This window comes from Balaenoptera ricei, chromosome 10, assembly GCF_028023285.1.
Source record: "Balaenoptera ricei isolate mBalRic1 chromosome 10, mBalRic1.hap2, whole genome shotgun sequence".
In the NCBI taxonomy this organism is placed as follows: Eukaryota; Metazoa; Chordata; class Mammalia; order Artiodactyla; family Balaenopteridae; genus Balaenoptera; species Balaenoptera ricei.
The window spans coordinates 91,625,980-91,651,113 of record NC_082648.1 but is presented as its reverse complement, the minus strand read 5'-3'; the positions used below and the strand labels follow the sequence as shown (position 1 = coordinate 91,651,113).

At 46.1% G+C, this 25,134-nt stretch overlaps 1 protein-coding gene across 2 annotated transcripts in view; it reads right to left on the bottom strand.

Annotated features, from left to right (window-relative positions):
- The window catches only part of ABTB3 (ankyrin repeat and BTB domain containing 3), a 307,345-nt gene that overhangs the window by 41,156 nt on the left and 241,055 nt on the right, over positions 1 to 25,134 (bottom strand). For both annotated transcript variants that reach the window (XM_059936832.1, XM_059936833.1), the window contains exons 5-7: positions 4,376 to 4,541; positions 2,166 to 2,255; positions 67 to 168 (exon numbers count right to left, since the gene is read on the bottom strand). In XM_059936832.1, coding sequence (XP_059792815.1) covers positions 67 to 168; positions 2,166 to 2,255; positions 4,376 to 4,541 — 358 coding nt within the window. The remainder of the gene's footprint in view (positions 1 to 66; positions 169 to 2,165; positions 2,256 to 4,375; positions 4,542 to 25,134) is intronic.

Here is a 25,134-nt window from a genome sequence, read left to right as displayed (position 1 = left end):
TACAAATTTGCGTAATGAAAGAGGTAAAATTAAAGGTCAGATGTGGATAGGGAAATACGTTAATACCTGAACTACAGGAATATGTCCATGCAACACAGCAAAAGTCAGAGCCGTCCAATGGCGGGTCTCAGGGTGGACGGATGGATATTTATGAGGAGTACTGACAACCTATAAACAAATTGAAGTTATTTTCAAAATGTGACCTTCACAATACTTAGACCAGCAAATCTGACCTATCTGTGGCTGGGCATGTGGGCTAGATATGTACAAAAGGACGTCCTAGAAGGTGCCTCGGGAAACACTGGAGATGTGGGGTAGTGACTTTATATCCTCCGTCACAATGAGGACTCCTTTGCTTCTCATCTGAAAAGAGATGAATGGATGATTTCTGACCACCTCTAAGGAGCCTTGGAGAAGCTGTAACGGTGGCTACAACGAGCCTGCTCCCCTGCCTGTCTCCTCTTCCTGCTTAAGGGAGGGTGCTGCTTCTGAGAGCTACAGGATGTCAGGTGGTGTGAGGCCGCTACCATCACATCCACATCTCTAGGGGAAATTATTGGCAGCGGCAAACCCCGTGCAAGGGGAGGTCTGCTTCGAGCTTTCAAGCCAAGCAATACCACCAGCCATCTGATGGAGGAACATCACCATCTGGTCACAGCTCACCCCACACTGTCCTCATTTCATTCTTCTGCTGGCTTCCTGGTTGACAAGGACCCTCATGCTACTGGAAACCTAGGCACAAACCTTCCCTGGGCACACCACGAATGAGCAATCTGATATTGGCCTTCCCATATGGGGACCTCAAAACACCCCAGGCCAAGAGAGAGGCTGCAGGACAGCTAAAGGTTAGGGTTCTGCAGGATTGCCACCTACGCATGGCTTTTCTTCCAAACACTCCTGGGGCCATAATAGCCGCGATGCCTGCTGCTTTCAGAGCAGTTGATTTCACTAATCACCGGCGGGGGGAGGACCTTGAGCTGGGAGCTGTGGGATGGGCTAGAGGACCAGAGAACCCCACCAGGACCCAAAGTTGACGAGCCCTTGCAGAGATGTGCGCAGTGCTTGGGGATTCGTAGCAGGAAAAAAAAATCTCCAATACTTGAAATTTATAAGATCCAAAATGGTTCTGGATCCAAAACCATGTCTATTGCCTGCTTTCCTCAGATGAATATAAAGCATGCTAATTTTTTCTTTTTTAAACCACAGTACGAAGACTACAAGAGCATCTAATTTTGAACTAAAAAAAGTTTCCTGGGGTGGCTGAGTTAGGAGTGCAGCATGTCAATCGATCTTCCCAGCCTCTGAGACTGCCAATATTAGGCTGCCGGAAGAGAGTGGGTCTTTTTTTTTTTTTTTTTTTTTTTGTGAGAGGGGGTCTTAAGTCAGCATAGAACATGGTCAAAAAGTGTAATTTCACCTATTATAAGCCTTGGTGGGGGCGGGGGGCAGGAACCAATAATAACTGAGTCCCAAATTGATGCTACTCTGTATTTATTTCTTCCAACAACTCTCTGAGATGGGTGCGATTATTCTCCCATTTTGCAAAGGGGAACACCGAGGCTCAGGAAGGTTAAACTATTTGCCCAAGCAGAAAAGCAAGTTACTAAGACACAGCAGTTTCAGAATTTGAACCCACGTGTCAAATTCTAAAGCCTGTGAGGGTGCGCTTTCCACTATACCACACTGCCTCAAGGAAGCTTTGCAATTAGCTTTAAGACCTGTGGTTTAAACCGGCCAACTGGGTGAGCCAATCGGGATTCGGTGGGGGAGGGTGGAAGACCTGGGGGAGCTACACCTTAGCTCAGGGTACGTGGACCAGCTTTGTATTTGGCAGAGGAAAGGGCTGATGGCTCAGGACAGCTCTCTCTCTCTCTGAATGGATCGGCAAGAAGAATCAGAGATTGGGTACAGCTGAACTGAGGGAAAAGCTAGGGCTCCTTGTGGCCTCATGGGTTGTTTTTAAATGAAAAATGTTTTGGGGCAGCTCCTTGGAGTTTGGTTGGGCTGGGGCCTCAGGACGGAGGAAATCCAACAGCTGGTCTGACCTATTTGCTGGACTGAGCACCGTCAGCGGTGGCTCTTTGGGAGATAAAGCCCCCCTCTTTTTGCTCGCCTTCCCCGGGGACTGCCAGGCCCAGGGGCCCTGCAGCCCTCTGCACCCTCACCTCCACATTCAGGTCAGCTCCGGCATCCAGCAGCATCTGAACCATTGCCTCGTCCCCGCGGACGCAGGCGTACATCAGGGGGGTCATGCCCTGCGGTGAGTTAAAAACCAGAGAATAGAGGTTTACCAGGTGGCTGTGTCACTTGACAAAACAAACGGAAAATCTTACTTGTGTGAAGGAGGCTATAATTGTACTCAAAATCCAGTATTTTAAAGTAAATGTACAGCCCTATAAGGTCATAATCCTCCATATTTTGAAAACCAAAATGGAAGCAAGAAGGGAAACATACATTGCCTTTTTTTTTTTTTTTTTTTTGCATTTATCTTGGCTTAAGTCAGAGGATTTTTTGTTTGTTTTAGGCTGCAACAGATCTAAGAGTGTTTGCTAAAACAAGTGGTTGGTTTCAACTGAAAGCTCTTAGGAACTTTCTGGATTCTGCAATATCAGCCCTAAGCTATCTAATTGGTAAACACTGTTTCCTTGACATTTTCTCTTTCACAATATAAGTGTCATCTTTGCTCTATGTGAGCTGCTGGTCAGTGTCAAGGGAAATTGGTGCCTCTGAGTATGACCCCAGCACAACGTCAGCTTTGACATTATCATTTACAAGCAAAAGGCAAGCGAATGAGGAATGACTTTCAGGAATTCCATATCTGCCCATGATTCCTACTTATTACAAAGTACCACACCAACAGAAGTAAGGGATGGATTTTTCAATAAACAGTGTTGTGAAGGCGGCTATTTGGGAAAATGTTCAGGTTAGAGCCTTATCTCACACTATACACCAAAATCATTTCCAGTTTGATTAGAGATATAGAGAAAAAAATTAAAACCATAAAAGACATCTAACTGGATCCGTTTCTAGGCATAAAAGTAATGGAAGAAATCACAAAAGAAAATCATTACAGCGTTGAGGACATGCGATTGAAAACATAAACAAAATTAAGAGGTAAACAATAAATTGAGACATATTTGTCATATTATAACACAGGGTTATATGTCTAATATGTAAAGAGCTCTTTGAAATAAAGAAGAAAAACACTTAAGCTCTAATGAAAAACAGGCAAAAGATTAATTAAATTAAGTAAAAGATTAATAGGGTACACATAAATAGTTGGAGAGTGTGTACAAGGAAACAGTCTCTGGGAAAGTAATTTGAGATCCAAAACTTTAAGATAAGTTGATGCATTTGAGTGACTATTTCCACTTTAAAAAAATTTCCCTAATGAAATAATCAGAGATTTGAACAAAGATTTGTGTAAGTATATGTAGCTCAGCATTACTGATATAAGTAATTAGAAACAATCTAAGTATTCAACAACTGAGGTATGGTTCACTGAACAAATAAATATGACCATTTTATGTAGCCATTAAGAGTGATTTAAAAAAAGAATATTTAATGATACTGCAAAGTATCTTTAATACAAAATACCAAAACCAGAAAGATAATAAATCTTTGTTCTTAAAAAATAATGTGTGTGTGTGTTTGTGTGTGTGTGTGTGTGTGTGTGTGTATTAGGGCTCCTTTGTGTTGCTCAAGAAAATTGTTAGCTGTTATCCCTTCCCTGGAACTTGCTGGATGAGCTGCCCATGTGAGAAGCAACTCCATTTGTCCTTTGTGACTTCGCATCTGGGGCTCACATTGAAAGCTGCTGTTTGTTTTCTCCATCCGTGACATCTTCACCCACCCGGGGTGTCTCCCTGATAGACACACAAGCCTCTCACTGTACCTCAGTTTCAGTGGTTTGGGGGACGGCTGCCTGTCTCTGAGGTGTCTCCTGGGGTCCCTCAGAATGACCTTTGTGTATCTTAAACACACCCTGAAAGTTTGGTGAAAATCTGCTTGGATTTGTTCTGTGATGCAGAGAACTAATTTTAACCATGCTGGAAAAAGGGCTCGAAGGACACAAGCTAAATATAAATGATGGTGGATGATGATGGCATGATTTCCTTTCTGGAATAGGTCTATTTTTCTCTATTTTCCATTTCAGCTGCAAGGATCACGTGCAACTTCTGTACAGATGAACAAGGATATTTTTATAAGATATTTTAAAAACTTAAAAAAAAAAAAGAAAACAACAACAACACAATCACCCTACGTCACCAGAAGGGGGAGCCTCTGTCCAGTGCCTGCTGTTTCCATCCTGCCCTGGGGCAGGGCACATGGTGGAGGTGGGGTGCCTGTTCAGACACTCGGAGGACCCCTGTACCTGTTCGCTCATGGTGTTGATCCCATCGGGCCCCAGGAGAGACACTGCCTGCTTCACCAGGTCCGTCCGCCCACAGTTCAGCATCCGGAAACCCAGGTCCTGCTTAAACTTGGCTTCGATGGCCACTGCGTCCAGCTTCCGAGAAGCGCAAAAGCAGTCGTCGGCCCTAAGGAAGGGAGAGATGGTCAGTTGGGTGCAGCAGCTTCGCCGGGACTGGTTCTCGGGGGCCACAAGAGTTAGGAAGCACCAAGGAGACTTTCCATTTGCTTTTCATGTCAAATGCTTGTTTCTGGGCTCCAGTTAGAATATGGATATCTCTTCATCCTTGTCCTTTATAACTGCTGCTTATCTGTCTTATCTCTCCTCTGCTCCCACAGCATATTGAGCTAAGAATAATAATGGCTAATATTTACTGACTGTTCACTATGGTTAAACTCTTTACATGAGTTAATTCGTTTACTCCCCACATAACCCTAAGAGGTAAGTACTGTCATTACCCTCTCTTTTAACCATGGGAAACAGACACAGATAAGGGACTTGCCCAAGGCCACGCAGCCAAAAAGCAGTGAGCTGGGATGTGAGCCCAAGGCAGTCTGAGGAGAGCTGACCTGGGTATCTACTGTGTCCCCCTGTCCCCCCATCACAGCATATACTATTTGCCTCTTTCCTTGTCTGACTTCCCCTCCAGGCTGGGGACTTCTGAGAGCAGGGACCTTGTCCAGCAAGTCTCTGCATCACAATCCAGACAGCACCCAGCACATGGAGGTGTTAAAAAACGTTAGCCAAGTGAACACAGAATGGCTGGAGTCTCTACTTTCAAAGTGGAAGCAGGGCGGAGACCTGGCAAGATGAAATAAGAGTACTAGTGGTGAGATGCTTTGGAAACTAACTGAGCCAGTTGGGCGAAGTGAGCCAGGTTAGGGAAGGGTGGGGAGGAGAATCAAGGAATTCAAGAAGGGGATACAAACAACTCTTGTAAAGGATGTTACTTCCTTCTTATGGTGAATTGTCAAATCAAACCACCAAGCATTTACTGAGCACCTGTTTGCAAGAGGCTCACAATGCCTGGAAGGGGAGAGGGCACAGGCCCTGGTAACCATAATGCCATGTGGTAATTGCAGTGATTGAGGTGTTCAGAGACACACACCAAACAGAGTCTAGGGGATCCAGCAAGGCTTCCTGGGGAAGGTGACCCCTGAGCTTTGTCTTTTTTTTAATATATATCTTTATTGGACTATAATGGCTTTACAATGGTGTGTTAGTTTCTGCTTTATAACAAAGTGAAACAGCTGTACATATACATATATCCCCATATCTCCTCCCTCTTGTGTCTCCCTCCCACCCTCCCTATCCCACCCCTCTAGGTGGTCACAAAGCACCGAGCTGATCTCCCTGTGCTATGTGGCTGCTTCCCACTAGCCATCCATTTTACATTTGGTAGTGTATATATGTCAGTGTTACTCTCTTACTTCATCCCAGCTTCCCCTTCCCCCCCTGTGTCCTCAAGTCCGTTCTCTACGTCTGCGTCTTTATTCCTGCCTTGCCACTAGGTTCATCAGTACCGTATTTTTTTAGATTCCATATATGTGCGTTAGCATACGGTATTTGTTTTTCTCTTCCTGACTTACTTCACTCTGTATGACAGACTGAACTGTGTCTTAAGTAAGGAGAGAGAGGGACAGAGGGTAGGAGAACTTGGAGCAGGGCTTGCATGAGCAAAGGTATGGACACGAGACGTGGCGGGCTCTGAGAGCTAACTATGGAGGTTTTAGTGTTTCTGGGGCATAAACTTCCAGGCAGAGGGCCAGAAGCTGAGGGTGGGGAGCTTTACTTAATCCTAAGACTTTATGCGTAAGAGCCACTGAAGGTTTCTAAGCAGGCAGGGGAGTGATACGGTTGGATGGCCAACTCTGGGAGAGCGTGGAGGATGGATCTGAGGGGAGCTGACCCTAGAGGTGGGGAGATGTTGGTGCTAAAAGAAACAGCCAAACGGAAAGAAGTCACGGCCCAAGTGTGAAGTGACAAGGGGCTGAGTGAAGGCGGTGGGTGCTGGGACGGAGCAGAGGACGAGGATTCCGTCTTTTCTGCGAGCAGGTGCCCATTTCTCAGGTGATGGCCCTTGTCCTCAGGCTGGTGAACTACACGCCCTGCATCGTCAGGAGTCTGTGCTGTCCCGGACCCCTTCATATTCCTGCTCGTTGCTAATGCCGGGCATGGATACTCAGGAGAGGAGCCAGGGATCCAGAATTCCTGGTTCCACTCCTGCCTCTAAATAACCCACTTTCTGGTGTGAGGAAGGGTTAAGTTTGCCAGGGAACTAGCTTCTTTTTAATCCTTGAAGGAAATGAGACAGACTATTGTTCTGAAAGTTTATGGCACTAAGGCTCCTCAGTACGGCTAGGATCTGGGGCAGAGGACCTGAGGGATGAAGAACAGAGGGAGCCTTAGGAATCAAGTGGGATGGCCTTGACCCTTCACTGGGTTCCTGATCTATCATTCATCTCAGCTGGCAAAGGAGGCTTGGAGGAAGGCTGTCTCGAAATAGGAACGCAGTCACAGGAGATGTTAGGGCTCTTAGAGGACCAGAGGGCACTGATGCAGTGACGATGGAATCCAGAGAAAGAGGAAGGTTGGTGTTGACGTGGGGTCTAATCTGCATACATGCCTAAGGAACTGCGTGTCAGGCCAGGCGCTCCGAGGGCTTGTTTGTAGGACAGCCCTGGGAGGAACTAAGAAAGGTATTTAGGAGACTTGGACCTGGACCCTGGACTCCAGGATTAAGACCTTTTCATGGCAGGTCGGGGAGCCAAGATTACCTCAGTTGGAAGACTCTCCAGGGAAGCCTGAGAGCTCTCCAGGTGTGGGTAGGGGATGGCTGAAGACTCCGGGTCTGGCTTTAGACCATGGCATCAGCACCCAAGATGTGAACTTCTAAGGGCACGTAATGGGGCTGTGCCCTAGGGCTTCTTGGTCCAGTTCATGGGAATTTGGACTTGGGATTCTTACAGCTACGGTGTGGCCAGATTTAGCAAATAAATATGATTTAGCAAATAAATATGCTTTAGCAAATATTGAGTGAAACTTATACTAGAACATTATTCACTGTTTATCTGAAATTGAAATTTAACTTTAAAAAAAAAATCTGGGAAAGGGCAGAGCCACGTGCCATGATTTGAAAAGAACACACGGTGAGATCATGGATCCCACTGAAGTGTAGACAGCACCCATCTCCAGGGGAAGAGGGGAGGTGCTTGGTGTGGCAGTGGGTTTCATCTAAGGGACCCATGTTCCCCAAAAACTGGTTAAGGCAGATGCTTCAGGCAAAATGAACACGACAGAGAGAAGAGGGTGAGAGCAACAGGGTGAGATCCTGGGGCACACATCACAGAGGCTTCCGGAGAGGGAGAGATGGGGGCCTGCAGGTGTCATACCGAGGTGTCTGGAGCCTTGATGGGGGTGTGTGTGTGCAAATCTCGGGGAGGTATCTGATTTGACTAATTGTAAGGGAAACCTTTCTTCTAACAGACCACTATCTAATTCTGGAAGAGGTTGCTTTGTGAAATCAAGAGCCTCCTTCTTGGGGAGCAAAGATGCTGTGAATCGTCACCGTCACTGAATTTGCAATTTCCTCTCTCCTGTCTGTGTCCAAGCCCCTCCTGCTCTCTTCAATGCCTGACTGACTCTCTCAAATAAGCATCTTTTCCGGAATCACGCTAAATTCCACGTGACTGGATGAGGGTTGCTGCGGCACGTCCTGTGTGTGGGCACCAGGAGGGGAGGTTAAGGAGGAGAGACGCAGACCCTACCCCGTGTTCACGGAGCTCCCAGACTGGTAAAGCGATAATTCCTGGAACATCAGGAGAAGTGTTTACCAGCTACAAAGGTCCTTGATTTTAATTAGAAAGAGAGAAATGGCAAGAAAATTACTGTCGCTAAGACGATGATGATGGTAATTGTTATTATAGGAATCCAACGTTTATTGAATACTTACTATTGACATCCAAGCTCTTCCCATGTATTAACTCATACGATCAGTACAACAAGCCCACAATGTAAGTGATGTTGGGAGCCCCGTTCCAGAGATGAGGAAACTGCCCAAGTCACAGAGCTGGTAAGTGGCGAGCCAGGATTTGACCTGGCTGATCTGAGACCCCAGCCTGACCCTGGCACTTCTCCATCATGCTGGCATGCCCACACATACAACCGTCTACTGGGCCAAACTGCTTGGATGGCTCTCAGACCCTCACATTGGGCCTGTCCAGCATGGAGCTTTTTATGTCCATCCCCACCCTCCATCCTTGTCTTCCGGTCATCCCATCTCCGTAAATGGGACCACCGTCCACCCAGGCGCTCAGGCCAGAACCTTCTCTCATGCCCATATTCATTCCATCAGCTGTTAATGTTCCCACCCAAATCCCAAATCCGCCCACTTCTCTCCACCTCCACCACCCGTACCCTGGTTCTAAACACCAGCATCTTTTTTTTTTAATTGGGGCATAGTTGTTTTACAACGTTGTGTTAGTTTCTACCATACAGCGAAGTGGAGTCCCCTGGGCTATACAGCAGGTTCTTATTAGTTATCTCTTTTATACATATTAGTGTGTATATGTCAATCTCAATCTCCCAATTCATCCCATCCCCCCACCCCTGCTTCCCCCCCTTGGTGTCCATACAACACCAGCATCTCTTGCCTAGAGGTCGTAATTTCAGTCCTATTAAAGTGCTCGTAATGCAGAGTCTTTCAGGTCTGGGCATATTTTAATTCTTAGGCCTGTGATATCCTAGACAGCTGCTGACAAACAAGGACTGCCTTGCACCAAGCATAGGCATAAGAATTTGTTATGACAAATTCTTATGACAGTGCTTTGGCTTGGGTCATTAGCAGGGGAGGGTTGGGAAGGGACAGTTGTTTAGACTTTTATATATTGGAAAGTTGTATTTTGAAATGTTTTAATAAAAGTTTTCTGTGTGAGGGACTTCCCTGGTGGCACAGTGGTTAAGAATCCGCCTGCCAACGCAGGGGACACGGGTTCAATCCCTGGGCTGGGAAGATCCCACATGCTGTGGAGCAACTAAGCCCGTGTGCCACAACTACTGAGCCCGCATGCCACAACTACTGAAGCCCATGCACCTAGAGCCCATGCTCTCCAACAAGAAAAGCCACCGCATTGAGAAGCCCATGCACCACAACTAAGAGTAGCCCCCGCTCGCCACAACTAGAGAAAGCCCGCGCGCAGGCACGAAGACCCAACGCAGCCAAAAAATAAATAAATAAAATAAATTTTAAAAAAGTTTTCCATGTGATTTCACTCTTCTCTCTATCCAAACCAGTCTCTTACACAAGGTGAGAGTGAGCTTAAAACGTCTATAACGGGAATTCCCTGGCGGTCCAGTGGTTAGGACTCTGCGCTCTCACTGCCGAGGGCCCAGGTTCAATCCCTGGTCGGGGAACTAAGATCCCACAAGCCATGGAGCATGGCCAAGGAAAAAAAAGTTTATAGGACCATGTTCTGCCTCTGCTTAACACCTTTCAATGTCTTCCCATGTACTGAGAATAGAATCCAGCTCTCCACGCATGTCCTGCCGGGCTCTGGGGTACCGGCCCTGCCCCGCTCTCCAGCACTTCCCTGCCTCCTTCACTCTGTACCAGCAATTCTCCTCTCTCTTCTGTACCTTCAGCTGGCCAACGTCTGTCCTGCCCGGAGGACTTTACTCCTGCTGTTCCCCCCTGGCTAGAATGCCCTTCCCCTGGCTCTTTGCAGGGCTGACTCCTTCTCTCCCCTCAAGTGTGAGCTTGGAGGTCATGTCCAAAGGATGTCTTCTCTGTCCATCTAAAGGAGGTAAGTTTCTCCCCTATTTTCTCCCCTATCTTTGTACACCTTGGCTCCAGGTCAATTTCATCTGTCTCCTTCTTGGCACCTTTCAAAGTCTGTGACTATTTTATTAATTTATTTTTTCGCTTGTAAAAAGCTTGGTTTTCTGTTTTTTGTTTTTTTTTCCATGAGAATGTCAGCCTCCTGGGGGCAGGACCACATCTACCTTATTGTCTGTTGTATCCCCAACAGTGCCTGAAGCATAATGGCATTAACAGATGTGTGATCCATGCACAACCCACCGTTCATTCTTGAGAGCAGACCCCAGGAAACGTCTGTTCATCAAGAATCCCTTGGCCATACAAAGTTAAGTAATGGTTCTGGTTACTGAATTCTGCCAGCCAACGCAGGAAAGCAAACTGAAACAGGTAAGAAACATTTTCCATAGCGGTATGTGAAAATGTGGCTTTCTGTTCAACTGGGTTTGTTAGAAAATTTAACTCTGCAAAGTCTTAATTCCTGCAGCATTCCTGCAGACACGACTCAGAGCTCCATTTACTCTTTCTGGAAATTATCTGAGGGATCTGCCCCGGAAGACCAGCAGGTTCCCCGTGGCCTGGACAAATGAGCATGCCTGCCTAAGTGCAGGACTTATTTATGTAGAAATCTATAAAGCTGGTCACCTGGGGCTTCACTAGAAGGTGATCAACTTTGTGGTTTTTCCCTCTGAGTGGCTTTCAATGATGCCATAAAAAATTCTGATCAATTTAAGTAAGAGTGGTCAGCTACCAAGGTCATCAATTTCTCTGATTTCTCAAGGACCCCGGCCCCAAGAGACTGGTTCAATATTTCCCACTACTTCAGGAACATGACTTCAGAAAGATGTTTTCCAGGAGGCCTGCAGGCCTGAGGACAGCAGTGATTGCATTGCCTTTTCTCCCCTGGGAAGGAGGTGGCATTGAGGTGAGAACTGATACATTCTGCTGATATCTTGATGCAGTCCAAGTGACAAATACAAGCTGGTGAGGCCTCAGACACATTTTATTCATTTATGAATTTTAAAAGCTAGCACAGAAGTTACAAGCATGAACTCTGGTTTTCCCAGCTCTACTGCTTAGCAGCTATGTGATCTTGGGGCAAGTTATTTAACCTCTGTGTTATTCAGTTTTCTCATCTGTAAAATGAGCTTTTAGTAATAATACCTTCCTTGTAGGATTTTGGGTGCGGATTAAATGAGATAATCCACGTACAGTGTGTGGAAGAGAACAGAGCTTGGCACACAGCTCTCATTAAATGTTATAGATCTCATACCATAATCATTATTACAAATCACAAAGCAAGGTGCAGACTGGAGAAAATACACTGTATTTCAAAGAAGCAAATGCAGAGACACAGAGACTAAAGAACGTTTTAGGAATAGCGCTTCTTAAGGTCTCAGATTAGATACTGTATTTAACAAATTCCACCAGAATAAAGGCGGTCCTTTTCCTAGTGGGGAAACCATGCCCCCGGAAGGGCTGTCATTCCTGTCCTGTATGCTTCTGCAAGCAAACTGTAAGTGACGACAGAGGTTGGGGAGGGAGGGGGGATGGGAGTCACACTTGAGGAAAGCACAGTTTCTGGAACAGTTCAACAGCAAGAAAAGGCAGAGCCTCTGGGCCTGCCCAGCCAGGCTCCCAGACCCTCTTTCCTCCTCCACCACCAGGACCAATCCTGACCCTGCTGGTACGAGAAGGTACCCTGCAGCTCCCAGGATCCCTGAGCTCCAGTGGAACTCTGCTAAGCCCGTCCTCCAGAGTGTGCGCTCAGAAGCCAGACTGCCTGGGTTCACTGCTTGGCTCTGCCCTCACTCACTGGGTAATGCTGCACAGGTTACTCAATCTCCTTTATTTTTCTCCTCTGTAAAACAGGGACACTAACATTACATGTTTTACTTATCCAACAAAGACTTAGAAAGCAATGACCATGGACCAGGCATATTGTAAGTTTTTTTTACAAATATTGACTTGTTTAACTCCCATGATATCCCTATGAGGAAAGCATTATTATTACTAACCTATTTTACAGATAAGGAAAATGAGGCACAGAGAGGTTAATTAATTTGCTCATTGTCACACAGCTAATAAGGAGGAGTCAGGATGTGAACTGAGACAGTCTGGATCCGGGGTCAGTCCCACTGACTAGTCCGTACTGCTCAGTTCTTAGTGATGTGCTGGCAACCACTGGGCTTCCAAAGGGACTCCTCATGACCCTGGGATCTGAACCCCAAAAGGCCTAAGCAGTTCCCATAACCATGACTTCCTCATCAGTAATAAAAAAAAGCTACCCTTCACTGCATGCTCATTATATGCCAAGCGCTGTACAAAGTGCTCGGTTCCCACCACTTCAATGGATTCTCTCCTTGAAGGAACTGCTGGAAGCTGAAGCCCAGGTTTGAGTGTCTGACACCAAAGCCTGTGCACCTACGCAGCAGGCAGAGCCCAGGCCCCAGCACCAGAGTCCACATCCTTGTTTGGCTTCTTACTTGCTATCTTGGGCAGGTAGCTTAACCTCTCTAAGCCTCTGTCTCTCTATCTGCAAGGCAGGGATGACAAAACAGTACTTAATGTCTATATCTGCAATGAGGATTAAAGGAGGTGATACTTTCGAACCACTCAGCACAGTGTGTGATCATAATTGCCTGATACATGGGATGCATATTTATTACGATACTATTATTTTATAATTGCAGGTCCTCTTTCTAGGGATTTAATCAGGCCATCTGGAATCTCCCCTTTCCCCCTTCCCCCTCCCCCATCCTCCAACCACACAATCCTGCCCAGTCCCAGGGCAGGTCTTTCCTTGCCCCCGAGGCGATTTCCAGCTGTCCCAGAGCCGGGGCCCCCCCGGAGCCCAGCCCTCGCTGCAGCCTCATGTTTGCTGGGCCTTGTGAAAGCTCTGCGATTTCTCTCATGGCTTCTCACTTCCCTTTCCCTGTGTTTCTATTCTTGTTCATCAAGGTCTCGCCAGCAGGCTGGCAACCTGAGACAGAGCAACTTTCGAGACCCCTCTCAGAGGCAGTGGCTTGGGGTCAGCCTGGGGGCCATGTGAGGGGAGGAGCCGCTGTGCCCTGCCCCCTCTGCTGCCTGGGCTCTGTGACCGTAATTTGGTTTACAGTTTGGCTCCCCAAGGCTAGCGGCCAGATTAGTTGCCTTGGAACAGAGTAAAGGTGTTAGCGATAATCAGAGAAATAGTAAATATTTACAGTTTCCCAACACACTATAGTTAATATACTACTACTACTACTAACTGACATTTATAGATAGCTTTCCATGTGCTAAGCATTTCACATGTAATAACCCACCTCATCCTCAACATAGCCCTCAAAACTGGGCACTGTTCTTTTCATTTTACAGATGGAAAAACAGAGGCATGGAGGTTATGTTACCTGCCCAAGGCCATACAGCTTGTAGGTGGCAAGGCCTGGTTCAACCCAGGTGGTCTGACTCCTGAGCCCATGCTCACTTCTTGCCAAAACCCTTAAACCCAAAAGGCAGGTTTCCACATGCCCATTTCACAGATGAGGAAACAGAGACCGAGAGGCGTTAAGTAACCTGCCCCAAAGTCACTTGGCTCTTCTATCTCCAAGTCACCAGACCCGTCTCGTCACAAAGTTAGGCCTAAGTAAGACTTGGGTTGGTGAGGAGTCCCACACCTGGTCCCAGCCCAACTCCTCAGAATCCAACACTATCGAATGCCACGAGCCACAGCCTGGGAATACAGACGGGCCAATAGGATGAGATTTCAGCCCCAGAGAACCTCGGAGGCTAAGCGAACTGCCATGATTCATTCATTCCACATATTGAGCACCAGCTACAGGCCAGGCGCTGGGTTAGGTGCTGGGGTCCAGCAGCAAGTGGACCAGACACGGGCCCTGCCCTCCCAGGTTGTCATGGAGAAGGATATTAAGCAAGATGTTTGGCTACATAGGTGACTATGTAACTGGAAATGGAGTTGCCTAGGGTTGAGAGTGCAACACTAACTCAAAATAGTAACTGCGGATCAAGTCGCCATCCCTTCATATTTCTCTGTGGGCATGGAGATTTCTGACATCCAGGAGCAGACGACGATGCTGATTTCATTTATCTGCCGACCCAGGAACTCACCTAAGGGTGGCAGAAAATACTATTCATGAAATGGGAGAGCAGTACATACGTGTCAAGGTTTTTGTGAGGAAATCAGTGAGAGGGTGCATACGAATCTATTCTTGCTATGCTGGAGGTACTGTTTGAATGCAGATACGTAACTGGAGATGTGGGATGTGTGACACAGACTCTGAATTTCTAGAAGATGTGGGTGGGCCTTTGTCAGTCATCGGAAATGCAGGAGAAGCATTACAAGGAGTCAGCACTCCCACTACCTCTTTAGGAATTCAGGGTAATGTTGTGTTGGCTGTGAAACAACACCTAAACTAGGGATGGAACGGGGTTCATTTTGGGCAAACTCTGATTCCTTGGATGATTAGAGTAAAGGTGTTAAGCAGGATTCTGAGGCCATGACCAGATTTAGCCAAGAAAGAGGAACCCTACAGAACAGGGGCCTACATAATGGTTCTGAAAGCAACTGGTAAGGCAGGAATAGGGCCAATGGTTTAAGTTGTGGCTGTACCACCCATTAGCTGTGACCTTGGATACATCCCATTTCCACTGACAGCTTCAGTATCCTTCTCTATAAAAGGGGGGTGTTGGGCTAGTCAAGCTCTTGGGTGCCTCCAAGCATGGACATTCTCTGAGTTTATCACATGTTTTCTGGTGTTCAGGTACCACTCTTTACTGTGCAACAGCTTTTCTCCCTGACTCCATCTTGACATTTTAGCTTCTTGGTTTTTGCTCTAATTTCATGCAAACACTTATTACTGTAGCCAAGAGGATCACCTGGGAAAGAAATGCGTCTAGTTTCCCAGCTTACTGGGCACCTGGATGAGGTCAGCTTGAGGAGAAACAAGGCCAAGAATTTGCCAGTTTACACTTTCATTTAAAAGCAGCCCAGTGGTTCTCAAAGCACAACAAAGAAAGCCACACTCTGTCCCTGCTGTGAAGCACAGGAGTCTGCCTGGAAGAGAATTTCAGGAAGGAGGGAGAGGTGCTGGGCCTGGGAGCAGAAGGGCAAACTCTAGGCCAGTGCCGTCCTAGCACCTATGCTGCTGACCGGCACAGGGTTTGAAAACAGTTGGAAAACTTTGATGTGGGGCATACGTATGCCTAGTTCTTCTTTTTTTTTTTTTTTTTTTAGTTGTTTTGTTTGTTTGTTTTTTATACTGCAGGTTCTTATTAGGCATCAATTTTATACACATCACTGTATACATGTCAATCCCAATCGCCCAATTCAGCACACCACCATCCCCACCCCACTGCAGTTTTCTTATCTCACTTCCAGCTGGGTCCACTCATTGGTGTTCCCTGTCTGGCTCTGGGGCATCTGAGTTTTGGACGGTGGACTAGGGAAGGGTGATATGGGATAAGTTCTAGTATCATAGATGGGTATTAAGGAGCTAATGTTTTAAGAAATCTTCATTAATTCATTCTGATCACCTATTATATGTCAAGCAGTATGCAAGGCATACTAAAAGTATTTTATTGGTTCTCAAATAATAGTAATACTAGTAATAATAATTACAAACACATTAGTACTTATTGTATACTAGAAACTGTTCTAATTTTATTATGTGTGTGTGTGTGTATATATATATATATATATATATATATATATATATATATATACACACACACACACACACACAGACACCCACACACACCCACATACTCATTCATATATGTGAACTTATCCAATCCTTACTTTAACCCTAGAAAATTTATCTTCATTGCTCAGAAGAAGAAACTGCAGCACAGAGAGGCTAAGAAACTTGCCCCAGGTCACAGAGCCTGAAAGTAATAAGTAGAACTGAGATTTGAACCAGGCAGACTGTTGCTGGAGCCCTGCTCTTACTGCCCCATTCCCCTGCCTCTCTGTGTTACCAAAGGCCTTCCATGTTCACTTAGATTCTGTTCAAATGCTGCGTGGGTAACTACTAGATTCCTGGTTCTGAGTTGGGTGCCAAAGAAATCTAAATTCTCAACCACAAGCTTCAAATTCAAGGCTGTCTTGCAGTTGCCCCTCTGGAAAGTTCCCCATCTCTCAACCATTTCTTCTTTCTCACCATTCCAGCCACAGGGCCTCTTCCCACTTCATATACACATTTCCCTACCGCTTTCTTGCCTGCATGCATGGTGTGTCCCTCACTGCAAATCCTCTCCCCCGAATCCTGCTTTCCTTCAAGTTGTATTCTAGACCCAAGTCCCAGATCACAGCTTCTGACCTGCAGAATCCCAGAAGGTCAGTGCTGAAGGACAGCACTCAGATCAACTCTTTACCTTCTTAAGATCAGGAAACTGGAAGCCTGAGAAGGGTTAACTAATTAACTAATTAGTTAATTAGTTAACTAATTAACTAAGGGTTAACTAATTAACCCAGATGTATTTAGGAGCAGAATTCATGTCTTCTTTTAAGGTCATTTAGCAAGTCTCTCTATGGAAGGATACCTTTAGGTTTTGCAGGGCAGTGATTCTCAAACGGGGGTGATTTTGTCTCCCAGGGGACATTTGGCAATGTCTGGAGACATTTTTGGCTGTGACAACTAGGGACCTGTTACTGGCGTCTAGTAGGTAGAGGCAAAATATTCTGCTAAACATCTTATAATGCACAGGATATCCCCCACTACAAAGAATGATCCAGCCCAAGATGTCAATAGTGCTGAGGTTGAGAAACCCTGGTGGAGGGAAATACAATTTTTTTGCATCATCTCTTATGTAGTGGGCAGTTCCCATTACAGGATTCTGTAACCGTGACAATAAAATGGAACCTTCAGAAATGAATCGTGAAATGGAAAATCAGAGGACTATAGGCCTCACTTGGATAGAGGCCCCTGGCCCCCCTCTTCAACACATTTTCCCAAGGAAGCCAAATTCCTTTTCAGAGCCTTCAAGTCCCCCAGTGATCAGTTTTTCCTTCTCTTCTGGGTAGCAAAAAGATGAACAAATTGAGACCGCTTTGTACTGAAGTAAGTCACACAGAGATCTCCGTGCACCTTTGTAAGAAAATTATATGATTGTTGCAACTGGAACATGCAATGCTTGCAAAGTTCCTAGGAGAAATCTTTGTCCAACAATGGTGCCCGCTTGCTGTTTAATGCTGCTACTAAAGTACAGAAAAGAGCCAGCTCATTAAACCTTTCTTGGATAATGTAACAAAAGTGTGACTCCACGTCCTCCTCCCAGCCAATCTTTTCTGCCTCGTGAGATATAGCAAGGGACCTGGAAGCTTTCTCCTTCTTAGAAGTAAATGCTCAGTTAGTGGCAAAACCCACTTTGTTTACCTCCTCACCAAAAAAGAAATTCTGGGTCTGTTCAAATACGTGAAAAAGACATCTCAAACGCAAGGGCTAGGAGAACGAAACTAGCGTGTTATATCTCAACGTGCTGTCATGTTACTTTGAGTAGAAAATAATGAAGCAGAATTACATGTCTCTTGCTCTGGCATCAGGGCTTATTTTAAAAGAGTTGAAAATAAGGCCTATCCCTACAGAAAGGAGTCACCTTTGATTTTGGCAGCCCTTAATGTATCCCTTTTTGGCAGAGACTCATTGCTCTCCTCCAGAATCCTTTACCTCCTTTATGTGTTGTAGGACCTGAGTTTTTAGCTGGGCACGTGGCTGCCCAGATAAAGACTACATTTCCCAGGTTCCCTTGCAGCTAGACATGGCCACCTGACTAAGTGCTGGTCAATAGGGAGTAAGTGCTGGTCAATAGGGAGTAAGTGCTGGTCAATAGGGAAGTGATGGTATACAATCTCTGGGGCATGCCCTATCCTACATTCCCTCTTCCCACTAGATAGACGTAGTTCTGGTGGGTGGGGCCAGCCATGTTGGGTCATGCAGAGAAAGGTATCACCTAAGGGACCACAGAGCAACAAGAGGGAAGGTGCCTGGGACCCTGACCTGGAGTTGCCATAACAGCCCAGACTGCCTATGCCTGGATTGTTAGATGAGGAAAATTTTAAGCTCCTCTCTTATCCAAGCCACAGGTACTTTGCACGTCTGTTACAGCTAATGAATCTATATCCTAATTAATCCATTCCACAAATGGTTCTTTAATTTAAATCAATTCAATGAAGCACACAGGAAGCACTAAATATATGCGGGCTATTGCACTAGGTGCTGGAGATTCAAAGATGAAACACCATCTTCCAAGGAATTCTAGAAAGAATGGATAGTCTTCTTTATAACAATTTTCACAAATAAACATACCAGTTCCTGAGGTGTAAGGGCAAAGTTCTAGTGTTACAATCCCAAAATTAATTCCCAGTAACATCAGTTCCAAAACTGCTCTATGACAGATCTGCACATTATTTCTGTAAAGGGCCAAAGTAAACATCTTGGGCTTCGTGGGCCATGTGGTCTCTGCCATAACTACTCAGCTGTGCTACGGTGGTGAGTAAACAATGCTAAATAAAGGGGCGTGGCTATTTCCCCATACAACTTCTTTTACAAAAATAGGTGGCAGGCAGCTCTAGTTTGCTGGCTCCTCATCTATGGTAAAATAATTTAATAGGATAACCTTCTTTTGGGGATTTACAAGAAAGACAGGATGTTAAAAGCACTGAGAGGGATTTCCCTGGTGGCACAATGGTTAAGAATATGCCTGCCAATGCAGGAGACACGGGTTCGATCCCTGGTCCGGGACGACCCCATGTGCGGTGGAGCAACTAAGCCCCTGTGCCACAACTACTGAAGCCCACGTGCTCTAGAGCCTGCATGCCTCAAGTACTGAGCCTGTGTGCTGCAACTAGTGAAGCCGGAGCACCTTGAGCCCGTGCTCTGCAACAAGAGAAGCCACTGCAATGAGAAGCCAGTGCACTGCAACGAAGAGTAGCCCCCGCTCGCCGCAACTAGAGAAAGCCCGCGCGCAGCAACAAAGACCCAACGCAGCCAATAAATAAATAAATAAATAAATAAATAAATAAAATAAAATACACAACGTAAAACAAACAAACAAAAAAAAACACTGAGAATTTTTTAAAAAGCCTGTTTAACTTTATTTAAGCCAGTGTTTCCCAAATTTATTGAACCACTTACAACTTTTAAAATAATGCTTATAAATATCCCAGAATTGGCCTTCTGAATGTGCTGTTGCAAACACCAGCTAAGTAACTTTTATTGTTAATAGGTTATTTTAGGCATACATAAAATATAGAGTAGTACAATGATGCCTACATGTTCACCACCTAACCCAGCTGAAAAAATAAAATATTACAAGTACAAAGGCCTCTGCGCACTCTTCTTGATTCCATCATCTCTTCTACCTTCCTGAGATTACCATCTCCCCTGAATTTGACATTTATAATCACTGTCATGCTTTATACTTTCTACTACTTTTATGAATTCCTAATAATATATAGACTGTTTTGCATGTTGGTAAGCTTTATGTAAATGTTAGCACTGTATCCAAATCCTGCCTCAACTTGCTTTTTTTGCACAATATTATGTTTCTGGGATTTAGTTATATAATAACATGTAGCTCTAGTTCATTTATTTTCATAGCTACTTGGTATTCCCATGAATGAACATACCACCATTTATTCATCCGTTCTCCTGTAGAAAGCTTGTTCCTTTCTCTTTTTCTGTATTTTGCTATTACCAACACTGCGTCTATGAACATCTTTGTACATATGGGAGAGCTTCTATAGGGTATGGACTTAGATATGTGTTTAGGTATGTGTTTTCAAGTTTACTTGAAAGTGGATTCAGAGTCCCCTCCGGTGATGTTTAAGAGTTCTCACGCTTCTATATCTTTTCTCAAATCTGATATCGTCAGACTTTAATTTTTTTTGCCAATCTAACGGTTATGAAATGCATAATAGGGTGTGGTTTTGAATTGCATTTCTAGGATTACTAGTGAGGTTGAGCCTTTTTCATACATTTCTTGGACTATTTCTACGTTAATTCTTCACAGGGATCCTTGGCCTCGGACGATGCTGACAGTGTAGGCTGACACAAGAGACAGACGGGCATCCAAATTCCTGAGGGAAACTAAGGCTGGAAGCTAATCCTTCCAAGGTGAACCAGTGGGCCTCACTCAAAAGTTACTTTCCCATTTCCCAATGCCAATTCTTTGATTGGAGTTACTTTTTTAGTGGCGAGAACTTGGGCTTTGGAGTCAGACAGACTTGGTTCAAATCCAAGATGGAGCTCTTTCTACATGTGATGGTGGGCAGGTTTCCCAACCTCCCAGAGCCCCGGTTTCCCCAGGTGTGAAGAGGAAAATAAAGTCTCGCGTGCAGTTGGGGGAAACTGAACGCAGTGCAAAAAGCACCCAGGACAGTGTCTGGCCCACGACTCGCAATCATTGTTCCCTCTGTTATCCTGTGAGATATGGGAGAGACGTGAGCTGAAGCTCCACTCATTTCCTTCACCCTCTGCATGCCTCAGTTTCCTGCACAGGGAAAAGTGTCACCGCCATTTGCACACAGAACGTCAGACCACAAAACTGAATAATCTTCAGAGTTAGAAAGGACTTTGGAGATCAACCAGTCTGGTGGTTCTTAACCTTTCATAGGGTGATTTAATGAGCTGATGAGAGGCTAGTTCACTTTGGATAAATGGCACATATGCTCCAAATGTTGTGATGACTGCAAACTTTCTGAAGGATGGGACCCACTCTTTCATTGTTACCCAAAACACCATTGTCATGACCTTATATGAAGGACTTTGTATAAGGACATGGCTTTTTAGTAAGCACTGGTTGGCTGGCTAATTGCTAAGGGAAGATAATGCTCTTGTGTAACTAATATTTTAACCTAGAGTTTGGGAGATTTGCTCACAGATGAGTCAATAAGCATCTTTGACAGCAATTTAACAGACTCAACAGGGGAACCCCCACCACCACCCGCCCCAGATCCCTGTTCCCAGGAAGCCAAATCCCATATGGCAAACTATATACTCTCAAGCTGCCAGCCTGAATCTGAAGCCCCAGTTTGGAAGTGAGCCCCAAATGCCATTTAAGATGTAGTTCTCTGTGTTGCTGTAAGCACCAAATGTGTTTCTGTTTTGCTTTTAACACTTGGAAACTCCAAACAAATTCCAAGCGTTGGCAAACTGTCTGCTGCCGCAGTCTGGTTTCTGCCCACACCGGGCTGTCGAAACTGCTGTTAAGGGAGCCGGCGGCTCCTGCACTGCCAAGCCCTGTGGCCTCCTTTTGTCTGCATTTTCTCTGCCTGTGGGCAGCCTTGGATCCTGGTGACCTCTCCCCATCTTAGTTTCCTAAGTCTGCTACCTTGCTTCCTTCAGGCTGTTCTTGGACCTGGGAGTCCTCTTCCTTCGTCTCATGATGACGCCTCTTCGTTGGTCCTTTTCCTGGGCTTCGGCCCCACCCATGACTTCAGTGGCCACTAGTCTGCCAGCGTACCCCGCAAAAGTCTCTTTAGTTAAGACTCTCTTCTGAGTTCCACGCCTGAATCTCACCTACCTACCACTGTTTCCGTGTTGCAACCTTTTTGCATCTGAATTAGTCCAGGACGTCTTAGTCTGTCACTTCTAGTATCACCAACACACTTGATAACAGCCCTTTGCATCATTCATTCATTCGACAAGTATTTACTGGGCCCCAGCTATGTGCCAGGCCCTGTGGTAGGCACCCCAATCAAGGAAACTGATTTCTGGCCCAGCCCTAAAGAGAGAAGGAGGCTACTCTCTGAGGTAAAGTCCAAGCTGTGACTCTTTCTTCTGAAATATTCTATGCCCCCCTCCCCTGACCTCTGCTCACTTGAGACAAGACCCCACCAATGAGGGACCATATTTGTTGTCTACATGTCTTTCTTCCCTTCTTTTATCTCTTCCTGCTAGTGACCTCATCCAAGATTGCAAATGCAGCTGGTGATGTATGATCAACTGCTTTGGACAAGGTTCAGGACTCCAGCCAATGATGGCTTTCAAAAATCTCACACGTCAGAGAAAATATAAAACTTGAGTATCCAGAGGAACTCTAAAGTCACTGGAGTAGGGACAGTGGCCCCCAAGCCAGTCAGCACCGGTTGATTGTGTTCCTGCACTCTGCGGGGACTGAGCCACCAGCAGTGGCAGAAGGGCCAAGACACACCTGACTGCAGCCTGGGCTACAAACCATATTCCTGACGGTAGACTAGCACATCTCTTCAAGATATTTATTTCTCCTCTCTCTCAGAGGAAGTTGAGGCGATTGTTTTTGGCAATCGAGAGGAGCTGACCTTCTTAGTCCAGAGTAGGGCAGTAAGGATAATCACTAATATTTAATGTGCATTTACTATGACACAAGTATGCTACATGGTTTTCATGCTACATGGGTGTTAAATGGTTTATATATATTATTTTACTTAATTCTTCCTATAACCTTATGAGGTGGGCATACTATTGTTCCTATTGTATAGATACAGAAACTGAGGCCCAGAGAGGTGAGTAACTTGCCTAAGGTCACACAGAGAGTAAGCAGTTGAGCCAGGATTGGAACCCAGGCAGTCAGGCTGCAGGGCCTGTACTCCTAGCCACTCTGCTCTGCTTCTTCTCTAATTAGATGGTAACACAAGCACTTAATTCCCTGGCAACCTTCCTCCGATGGAGGTGCCTGACACAGACTCTCATGTCCATGGACAACCAAGGGGGCGGCACCTGGCACTCAACATTTTCAAAACTGACCCCATTATTACTTCTCTGACATTATCCTTGTCCTGTATTTGTTAAAAGCATCCCCAGCTACACACTGTCCTCAGAGTCAATTTTTAACATAGAAGTTTGGTGAGGGGAAGAGGTATCACATGTACATGCTACAAAGTCCAACAGTCAAGTAAGTTTCCCTCCCATCTCTGTACTCCTGTGTAATGGGTTGAATTATGTACTCCCCAAAAGATATGCTGAAGTCCTAACCGCCCTACCCTGCATCTGTGAAGTAACAGAGTCTTTGCAGATGCAATCAAACTAGATGAGGTCATTAAGGTGGCCCCTAATCCAGCATGACTGGTGTCCTTTACAGGAAGATGGAAATTTGGACAGAGAAACAGAGAGAAGACAGCCATGTGAAGAAAGAGGCAGGGATCAGAGTGATGCTAGCACAAGCCAAGGACCATGGGGGGCTACCAGAAGCTGGAAGGAAAAGGAAGGATCCGCCTCCAGACACTTCTGAGGGAGCAAGGCCCTGCCAACACCTTGATTTTGGACTCTATCCTTCAGAACTGTGAGACAGTAAATGACTACTGTTTTAAGCCACCCAGTCTGTGGTACTTTGTTACAGCAGCCATAGAAAACCGATATATCCAGTTTTCTAATTCCCCTCCTTGGCTATGACTCTGGTTATTGGTTTCATACCTACCCTCTCAGACACAGTCTGAGCACGGAGAGCAAATACTCATGTATATATTTCACACAGGGTGACATGTCATACACTATTCTTTATGACCCTTTTCACTTGATAACACACCAGGACTAATTTTTTAAATTGTGGTAAAGTATACATAACATAAAAATTGACCGTTTTAACATTTTAAGTGTTCTGTGGCATTAAGTACATTCACATTGTTGTCCAATCATCACCACCATCCATCTGCAGAACTTTTCATCTTCCCAAACTGGAACTCGGTACCCATGAAACACTAACTCCCCAGGACCCTCTCCCCTCCCAGCCCACCAGGGCCATCTCTAACACTGCTCAGTCCCTCCCCCACCACATGTGCCCCCAAGTCCTGCTGCTTCTATCTTCTCTGTTTCTCTAGCATCTTTCCCCATCTCTCCATCCCCACTGCTTCTGCGTCACTCCGGCTATCAGCATCTATCACCTGGATCCCTGCAAGAACTTCTTGACTCCAGGCCCCTGTCCACCTCTGCCCATCTTCCCTGCCACCACCAGCCCCCCTTTCTCAAATACAACTCTGCTGTCAGTCCCATACTTAATCATCTGTGACGGCTCCTACCTCCTGCAGGATACAGTCAAAAGTCTTCGGCGTGGCATACAAGACGCTCCCTGGGCGGAATTCAGCCCGGCTTTCTGCGCTGTAGCCAATGCCTGGTCCAGGGCCTGGCCCACAGGAGGTGCTCAGAGCAGTGCTGGTTGAACATTGTGTTCTCAGTTTGAATTCCTTGTTTCCTCCAACACACATTCTCACCTTGGCCTTTACATACATGGTTCCCTCTGTGTGGACTTATTTTTTCTAATGCCCTTTCTCCATCCTCTCCTAGCTTCACCTTCTCTACCGATAAATCTGTTTGTTCTTCAGGATTCAGATCAAACGGTACCTCTTGCATTTCGAGCTCTCCCAGACCTAGATCTTTACTGCCTTCTATTAGAGCGTTTACCAGATTTTTCTGTAATTCCTTCGACCTCTCTGCCCACCACCTCCAGTCTAACTCACAATAGGCCAGGTGCACAGCGGGTACTTGGCCTGTGTCTGCTGAGTGCAGGGCGGCCTCGCCAACTTGGCTCCTGGAGCTGTGCTGTGGCCTGTCCCTGACACTGTTGGGGAGGACAGCTGAGCCCAAGAGCAGCCCTCCTGGGGTCAGGGGGAGGGCAGCTTCCTGTCTTGCAGGAGGCGCTAATGCACTGACATCAGTGCAGGGGCAGCAGTGGTTCCAACGGGGTCACTGGGGGGCCGGCAGCACAGGCTTCATGCCCGCTGGAGGTGAAGGAGCTGGCATCGCGAGGCTGCACTTCAAGCCGGAGTGGCTGGGGAGCAGCAAGGACAAGGGCTCTCCAGGGGAGAGGAGAGCGTGGGTCCGGCTCTGAGAGGCCGGGGAGCCTTCCAGGGTCCCCACAGAGCCGCGTGCAGGGCCCAGGTGCTCGGCCTCTGCAGGTGACCTTTTGAGGGAGAGAACAGGGAGTCCCAGGTCTGAAT